Below are 9647 nucleotides of genomic sequence, written 5' to 3' on the forward strand. Positions count from 1 at the left end.
TTATTCCTTGTATAAAATCCTACACAAATAAGAAAATAAGAATTTAATTAGGAAATAAACCATGAAAAAAAAATATTCTTGGTTTCTGAGATATAATTCATTCCTTGAAATAATCTTTTCTTTAAATATGATTTCATTATTGATAAGATTATGTTAATACAAGTTCTTTTGAACAATAAATAATATCTGGAGATCTTATCATAAATATCAATAATATCACAGTATTATCAAATAAAAAAGTCTCAATATTAAAAAAAATCTTATTAGAATATAAAATTCTATATTTTAATATCTCAATATTATAATAAGGAAAATATCAATTAAGAATACATTTAAATATAATTTTACCGAATCAAATCAAAGATCTTTTATTCTTCCGCACGGTTTAAAATTTCTCACACCTTTCCATATACACACCTCAAACTTCCCATCTCACGTAGTCCCTCGCTCCTCCGCAACAGCCGACTAACCAATTCACGTAAAGAAAACTTGAACTCGACGTCTCTTCCCCCCCCCCCCTCCTGACGTCGCCGTCACTTCCTCCCCACACCGCACCGCCGCCTGATTTTCCCTGTACTGGACCCCAGGTAACGCGGATTCGATTTTGTGTATATGCAGTGTTTTATTGATAGATATCCATTTTTTTCCCGGAACTTGAACCTATGTGTTTTTCCGGGAAGGGGTTAGAATTTACAATTCGATTATAATATTATATCAGTGTGTTTGCTACTTGGGAATTTAAGGAGATTGGGATGTGCAAATCCCGTTTTCTTTGTTTGATAAGATAATCTAAAAGTTTTACTAGATTATACATGCGAACTGATTTTAGTTTTTAGATCTTTGCTACCAGACTAGGTGTTACACCATGCATGCCTGTTTTACTGTCTTTCACGCAACTAGTGATTTTATTGCTGAGTTATGACATTACTGGATTGTTCACTTTTTTGTTTCAGGCAATTGAGAAGTTTTCTTGGTGTCGTTCCCTCTCTGCACAAACTTTGGCATTGAGTGAACAATCAATGGTTGCAAAAATGTCTCAAAACAGATTGATGGAGCAGGACTTATGTAAGCTAGATGTGACGAAGCTCCATCCACTCTCGCCTGAGGTTATTTCACGACAGGCTACAATAAACATAGGTTAGCTTGTGTATTATACTTTAAACATCTTTATGCACACAGAATGATTATATTTACATCTTTCAATTACTGATCCCAAGTTTACTGCTTCAGGGACGATTGGTCATGTGGCTCACGGGAAGTCAACAGTTGTGAAATCTATCTCTGGTGTCCAGGTATAACAGTCATTCCTTGAATTTACATGCTTGTAGCGACGTTTAAATTACCGCGAGGATCTATCTGGTTGATGCGTTACTGAATTTCAAAATTATCAGTTGAATTGCACTTGTTAGAGGACATCACCTACTAAGTATGAAAGTCTATGCTATGCTAGTAGAACTTAGTATGGTTTGTGACTGTACTGGGCTAGGTTCCTATTGTCCTTCGTATAAATCCAAAGTTCTTGCAATTTAGAATACCTTCCAGCTGCAGACTGTTCGCTTTAAAAATGAATTGGAACGTAATATTACCATCAAACTTGGTTATGCCAATGCAAAAATATACAAGTGTGAAGATGATCGATGCCCTCGACCCATGTGCTACAAGTAAGTCCTTCAAAGTCATTTTGGTGTATTGATGTGAATTATTTCCTCGTTTGCTTTATTAACGTGTACTGTTTCATGCCAGGGCTTATGGAAGTGGAAAAGAAGACAGTCCAATGTGTGATGTGCCTGGTTTTGAGAACACCAAGATGAAATTAATTAGGCATGTTTCTTTTGTTGATTGCCCGGTATGGTTTTCTATGGCTATTATTTGAAAATATGACAGATATTTTTCGTAGATTACTTTAGATAAATTCTTTTGAATTTTTTTATAAGTTATTTATTTGAGAACCAAATCTTTTAGCTGTGTATTCACAAAAAAATGTTATGTTCTGATGCCTCAGGGTCATGATATTCTCATGGCTACAATGATTAATGGTGCGGCAATTATGGATGGAGCTTTGCTTCTCATAGCTGCCAATGAGAGTTGTCCTCAACCTCAGACGTCAGAGCATTTAGCTGCTGTGGAAATTATGCGCCTTCAGCACATCATAATACTTCAAAATAAAGTTGATCTACTACAGCAAAATGTTACCATGAACCACTACGAAGCCATTCAGAATTTCATTCAGGTTTATTGATACGTCTGATGTGATTCAAATTTTGCTAATGCATACATTTAACGTTGTTCTCCATATGTCTCAACAGGGAACTGTTGCAGATGGTGCACCAGTGATACCAATTTCTGCGCAGCTAAAGTATAATATTGACGTTGTATGTGAAAACATTGTGAAGAAAATCCCCATTCCAAAGAGGAACTTCATTTCACCACCAAATATGATTGTAATCCGGTCCTTTGATGTCAACAAGCCTGGTTTTCAAGTTGATGAAATCCGGGGTGGTGTTGCCGGTGGAAGTATTCTGAAGGTAGATACTTGAAATTTTGTAGAACAAATAGATTCCATTTCAGGCCGCATTAATTTATCAACAATCTCATCTTTGTTGGTATTCGAAAAGTAAATTTGTGCCAACTTAAACGGCCATATGAACGAACTTTTGGACCACTCTTGCAGGGTTGTTTGAAAGTAAATCAATTTATCGAGGTCCGTCCAGGTGTTGTAGTCAAGGACAAAAATGGTAACATCAAGTGCACCCCTATATACTCCAGAATAGTCTCCTTATACGCCGAGCAAAATGAACTACAATTTGCCGTTCCTGGAGGCCTTATTGGGGTTGGAACAACCATGGATCCGTCACTTACACGTGCAGATAGGTTGGTCGGCCAGGTTCTTGGAGAGGTCGGCTCGCTCCCTGAAGTGTACGTTGAACTAAAGGTAGGTTTCACGTCGAACATTTCCAACTTCTTGAATACAAAAGAATGGGATCAGAAATACCATTTGAGTATAAGTGCTGTTGTTTAATAATAATTTACTGTGGTACAGGTTAAATTCTTTTTGCTGCGTCGGTTGCTGGGAGTTCGGACAAAAGATACAGAGAGACAACATAAAGTCTCGAAACTGGCCAAGGGAGAGATCCTTATGTTAAACATAGGATCTATGTCAACAGGGGCTCGTGTTGTTGCTGTCAGGAACGAAAAACTTTGTGAATTAGAGCTCACTTCCCCTGTGTGCACCAGCGAGGGAGAGAAAATTGCTCTCAGTCGTAGAATCGACAAGCACTGGCGTCTTATTGGCTGGGGTCAGATTGAAGCAGGTGTTACTCTCGACATACCACCCTGCCCCTTTTAAGCGAACTATCAAGTTTTGATCGGTTTTAAAATAATTCAAAGCCAAAAAAATTTGTTGTGTTTGGGAGAATAATATGACAGACGGATTTCAAATTATTTTGCATTGGAAAGTAAAGATTTAATAATCCACTTGAATACTTGATATGAATGAGTAAGATGATTACATAAGAATTTAATATCTCTATTAAGATTAAAATTTGATCGTGAAGATTACACTTTTTAGAACTTTGGTCTTAAGATTGATTTAAATTCACTTTGCTGGAGCATCTACATTGGTTGTGGGGGTCGTGCTCTTGATTAGCGTTTAATGACCAAACAAACAGGATTTCTTTAACGTCAACTGCGAAAGCGATTAATTTTTTTTTTTTGGACCAATAGAACTTTCTGCATGATCTCCATGTGAGTAGGACATTTCAAAAATTATCAAACGACACAAACAATATTTATATACTCGAAATAAAGTCATAACATCAATTCACCAACCTATAGCCATACTAGTCAGGACTAACACATGCAGAGCCGTCAAGACTCGATCACACAACTATCAATCCAAAACATCGTAAAAGTAACAGTACAGCTTCACAGGGCATCCCCTGGAAAATATATGACTCGATAAAATAATACAAACATATATGTATTTATATATTTGAGAACTCTCAACAACAACCCGACTACTGGGCATCACTACCTGACGCTCCACTAGACGTGTCAAATACTTCTCGATAACCTGCTGTGGCATCAAAAACAACCATAGCATAAAAAGAAAAGAGGGGTCAGGCCCCAGTACGATGAACCAGTAAAATTATGACAAATATAATTGACATGAAATAAAATTAAATAAAATGCAATGCAATGTATGTCGGTAACAACGAAATAACGGATAACAAAATGGACTCCAAATGAAACGCATCAGCAACAGGAACGGTGGCCACCCATGCTAGGAATGCAGCAACGAAACATTAAGCTGCCGCTCATCTATGCACGTAGCATCGAGGGTCCGGTAGCGACCCGGTCAATCCTCATGCAATCATCAAGAGTGTGGTAATCATATCACTCGCTCCATCGATAAGATGTCAGGAGTGATATAATCCTATCACTCGCTCCATCGATGACTCAACAGCTCAACAGATCGATAATGACAGCAATCAACGAAGTCAAGGCTCCAAATGCTATGCATTAATAGTTAATATGAGTAGTCGACAAATATCCCAAATATTCCTTTCAAAATAAACATATTTTTATTTTATTATTTTCAAAGGATAAAAATAGGGAATATTTATCAACCTAAGCATATCAACTTGAAAAAAATCGTGAATGCAATCACATTATTCACTAAACATATAATGCGCACCACAACTCATTACAAAATATTTAACATCATTCCATGTCATTACATACGTCATAATAAAATAGTTCATGTGTACATCAACTGATACTTAATTTATCACTGAAATTTACTAAAGATTTTTCCCGAAGAATCCGATCATGTGGCAAATAATTCATTTCACGTCGACCTTTACTTATTTTGCCAATATTAACCAATTTGGCCTACAATTTCAAAAATCAATAATTTAAGATTTAATATTTCTAAAATTAACATACGACAATTCTTTAACATCTACACATCTAATTATTGAACTCTAAAATTTAAAAACCCAATTACATAAATCTGAATTTTCGAAATTATGCCCAATTAAATTCTGAAATTTTATTAAAACCTCCAATTAAATACGATATAGCACCTACAATCAATAATATAACATTTATTAATTGTTGGAATTCAAATGAATCAAAATACCCAAAATTCGAAACTCTAAATTCTAAAATATACCTATGAGAGTTTTGAATCATGTTCTAAGTTTCGAATTTAAGTTTCGAACAACCTAAACCAAGGTTTCCTCTCGATTTCCTACGAAAATAGGCAACGATCTCCGACGGGTTCGAACAAGGTCGCCAAAAAACCTTACGAAATGGGTGTCACTGGATAGCCCTTGTCGAAAGCTTTCCAAAACTATGCTTGCTTTTGGAAAACGATCACTGACGGCAAAGATACTGTCGGTCAATGTTGCAAGAATTGTGTGGAATTTTTGAGACGGAATTTTAGAAAGATGCGGAAGGAAAAAAAACGATACATTCATTATTATTATGATTATTTATTGTTTTTTTTATTTTTTTTTAACTTACTCAAAATGAGTTGGGCTCTAGGGACAGTTTTACTGAGTTGGGCTCTAACATTGGTTAATTTATTTGGGTGTTTTATAACACCCAATTGGTCCGTCCCCACATGATGTCTTCCTCTTTTATTTTGAATATTTATTTATTTTAATTTAAAAATGTCATTTTTTTTAAAAAAAATCTTAAATATTTTCAGAATGTTAAACGATCATACATATTTAAAATGGTCAAATAAATTAAAAAACTTAAAAAAAATTATTAAGTACTCATCAAGTTTTGTAAATTATTTCTCATCGAAACATATTATTTTATATTATAAATCATAATGTCATCTCTATTATACTCATCATTTCAATTTTATTTTAAATATTTATTTTTACAATCCGAAATATATGAAAATAACATGAGATATTTTAGATATTTCGTGAATTCTCCAAACATGCGGGAAGAAAATTCTTATTCCTATAGTTTACAAATTCCACAAAATTATCAATGTTCTCAATTCGGTTCTTCTACACGATATCCACATCAATTTTCAAATTTCCCGTTTGTTCAACCATAAAATCAAAAATTTCAAGGTTTTGGAAATTTTCCGTATCAGCAGCCTAACGGCCCCGAGCTCCGTATCAAACGTGACAAGTATTTTTAAGTTTTGGTGATGTGCCCTAAGGCAACTTAAATCTCGAAAGCAATAAAATTCGATAAACAATCATTTTCAGTAGTCCGCACTTCAACAGACACATCGTACAATTATCAAAAGTTATATTATCTCTTCTCAAGGATCACCAAATATTTCACTGAATTATCAGATAACTTATACTTAATAAGTACACTAGTTTGTATTATATTAAATTTTTTTCCTTAACTAATGAAGACATTTTATCAGCAAATCAAATATCAAATAATGTTTAGAGAATACAAACAAAAACATTATGGTCGTTGAATGTCAGTGTCACGTGAATTTATTGATGCTTACCATTTTTGGAATACGAAGAGTGACACGTGGCATCTGATGTTATTTTTGTTATGTTTTCTGTGTGATTGAATTATAGTCGTTCGAATTTGAACGTTGAAAATCATCTGCAAAAGGTCATATCAAGATTTAACAATCTCTCTGGAATCTCGATTAATCTAAAATATGCTATCTATTCTATCATTAATTCAAAGCTCTGTTGAAAATATTCAAGCACACACATAAAGACATCCAATATATTTCAGAGATCATCTGTGTTGAATAGTCACTCTCATTTGTTTCAAATTTTGTATTATATTTTGTATGATTTTTGTAACTAACAAAATTTGTATTTATGTTCAAAATCTTGTTAATTTGTTAGAAGTTGTTGCTAAGAGTTTCAGTAAGCAGTGTACAAGTCATACTGAAGTGGGTGTTTACATGCATGATTTAATTTCAGTTGTATTTTACTTTGTTGATCTACTTGTGCTTTACTGATTTTCACTTGGTTCACAAAGTTCGGCTAGACTCTTTCCGCACTAAATTTTTAATTGTACTGAAATTTGAAGGTTGAAATTCGATTTCAGTTGCTAATACTAGTTGAGATCATTGTTACAAAGAAGTAAGACGAAAAATTTTTGAGGTGCTTGTGAGGTGTCCATACACCCTCTCCAAATTCTCATGTTCTACAATGAGAAATTTGATGACTAGAAGATAAGGATGCAAACTCATTTAGCTGCACAGAACGTTGATATGTGGTACGTCGTCATTGAAGGATCTATAAAGATTTTGAATGCCAACACTGTAATTTTCATTATTGATGAAGCACCAGAGATGATTGAGAAGCATAGATCAGAATGAACTTCTGATGACAAGAAGAAAGTAAACTAGGATAATGTGGCAAAGGAAATCTCGTACAAGACCCTAGACATGAACAATTTCAATGAGATTAAGATATGTGATATGGCAAAAGAAATCTTGGAGAAACTGATTCAATTTTGTGGATAACGATCAGACAAAAAGGAACAAGCTTATTATTGCAATGCAAAAGTCCGTGAACATCAAAATTAAGCCTAAGGAATCTTTGAATGATTTTGAAGAAAGATTCAGTAGCATCATCATTGACTTGACACATCATGAAAAATTATATCAATAGAGAAGAAGCCTTGAAGGTGATGAGTGCCCTTCCGAGGGAACGAGATATTAAAACAATCTCAATGAGAGAATCCAAATATTTAAACAAGTTATAGTTGCAATACTTGTGTGTTGGTATGAAAGCATACGAGTTTGAGCTTGAGACTAGAAGCAGAGAAGAATCTACCTCTAATTATCCTACCAAAGCTCTTATTGCTGCTGTTGCAGAGCCATCTGGGAGAGAACTGCAGAACAAATCAGGAATGACGCGATGTCATTGTTTGTCTAGAAGTTTTCTAGGTTCTCGAAGAAGAATCACAAAACATTTCAAAATCAGAACCAAAATTACAAGATGGAGTCACATCCCATACATGGCATGGTTCAATTGCAGGAAGACTGGACAATTCATTGATGAGTATCCCAAGAGCAAGAAAGATGATTGTTGGAACATTTCATGTTCGCGATCTTGAATTTGATGTTAACAAAACTTGTTATTTTGTTTTTTAAAAATTTATCTAGCTCGCAGAAATCTGAAACTGGTCGGGTCAGAAACAGATCAGTTCCCGAAGCCAAAACTGAACTAGTCCAACTGATACATCTAAGAACAGTTCAACTGATTGTCCAGCTGATAGGTGGTACAACAGTAGATCTTCAGAAGGCTGGTCAGCTGATGAAGAGCACAACTGATGAAGAACCCAGCTGAACAAAAGAACTGATACAGTGTGTGGAAACATTTCATGTTCACAATCTTGATTTTGATGTGAACAAAACTTGTCATTTTGTTTCTAATGAATTTATCCAAGTGCGTAGAAAGCTATCGAGCCTAAGCTGAAGCTATCGAGACGCAAACTGAAAGCACAAACTGATTGCCCAAACTGAACCAGTTCAATTGATATATCATAAACCAGTTCAATTGATTTTTCAGCTGATAGGTAGTTCAGCAGAAGACCTTCAGAAGTCCGGCCAGCTGATGAAGAGCTCAACTGATGAAGAGCTCAGCTGACCAGTTCAATTGAAGCAGTGAAATCAGTTTATTTAACGAGCCAACTGATCTCACCAAACCAGTTCTATACCAGTTCAGGACATCAGTTAGGAGCCGACCAGTTTGCAGTAGAGCTTAAAGTCAATACGTTCCAGAATGGCTGTCAGAAAGGACAAGACACAAATATCGAGGAACAGATTCAAACTGCAACGGACATATTTGATGAGTCTTGAAGAACGATCACGAAGCCTCTATAAATACAAGATCAAGACCATCAACAAACAAGTGTGTGAAAATCATGAAAAGAGAAGAAGGGCACGGCCAACGAATATAAGCTAACAAGAAGCAATCCGCCTATATTTGAAGGAACACTTCAAAGTGTTATCAGCTTATATTAGAATCACATTTCCCTCAGTATGTGAGAACACTTTCGTATCAGTTCTCACACACGCACACACAATCACTCACAAATACAGAGAGTTAAGCTTATTGAATAGTTGAGTGAGTCTTGCACAAAGACATTAAACTTGTGTATATAGTCTTTGACACATACACATTAAACAAGTGTTTCCTGGAAGTTTCTGCCTTCAGTCTAGGCTAGGAGTTCAGTTAGGCAATAGTGTAAGTCCTAAACTGAGCGGGTTTTTACAAGGTGTTGTATAAATCAAAGTCTTCTAGTGGAACCTACTCGAGGTGGTAGAAGGAGGCACTAGAAGAGATGACGTAGGAGCAGTTGAAGTCTCCGAATATCCATAAACATATGTCGTGTATTTAACAGTTTAATTATTGTTTTAAACTGATTTGATCAATTTGAGCTGATATCATATCAGTTCTTACCATCACTGAACTGATATAAGCAAGAACTAATCTCCCTTATTTTAGTTATTCAGTTGAGACAAGCTCAAATTTTTAAACTGATTAGCTTTCTTAACGAATGGTTACTTCGAGTATTTTCCGCTTGATTTAAAACCAAACTCGATTTAATTCATCGGTGTTTACATTCTTAGAACACGAGCAATTACATCTTATGGAGAATATTGTGTTTGAAGCACCCTCCCA

The 9647-nt window shown here is 35.1% G+C and overlaps 1 protein-coding gene across 1 annotated transcript; it reads left to right on the forward strand.

Annotated features, from left to right (window-relative positions):
* The first annotated feature begins 372 nt into the window (after positions 1–372).
* Positions 373–3480, forward strand: LOC142548050 (eukaryotic translation initiation factor 2 subunit gamma-like). The gene is made up of 9 exons (XM_075656415.1): positions 373–587; positions 954–1137; positions 1231–1292; positions 1549–1661; positions 1744–1846; positions 2003–2230; positions 2307–2525; positions 2672–2932; positions 3041–3480. The coding sequence occupies exons 2-9, from the start codon at positions 1020–1022 to the stop codon at positions 3344–3346; spliced, it is 1410 nt and encodes a 469-aa protein (XP_075512530.1). The 5' UTR covers positions 373–587; positions 954–1019; the 3' UTR covers positions 3347–3480.
* The last annotated feature ends 6167 nt before the right edge of the window (positions 3481–9647 follow it).

This window comes from Primulina tabacum, chromosome 6 (genome assembly GCF_025594145.1).
Source record: "Primulina tabacum isolate GXHZ01 chromosome 6, ASM2559414v2, whole genome shotgun sequence".
NCBI lineage: Eukaryota > Viridiplantae > Streptophyta > Magnoliopsida > Lamiales > Gesneriaceae > Primulina > Primulina tabacum.

Bases quoted from the DNA above. Each gene is read 5' to 3' on its own strand.
- LOC142548050 (XM_075656415.1), top strand. From the start codon at position 1,020: ATGGTTGCAAAAATGTCTCAAAACAGATTGATGGAGCAGGACTTATGT. The intron at 1,662-1,743 runs GTAAGTCCTTCA...GTTTCATGCCAG, and splicing joins CCTCGACCCATGTGCTACAA to GGCTTATGGAAGTGGAAAAG. The intron at 2,231-2,306 runs GTTTATTGATAC...ATGTCTCAACAG, and splicing joins CCATTCAGAATTTCATTCAG to GGAACTGTTGCAGATGGTGC.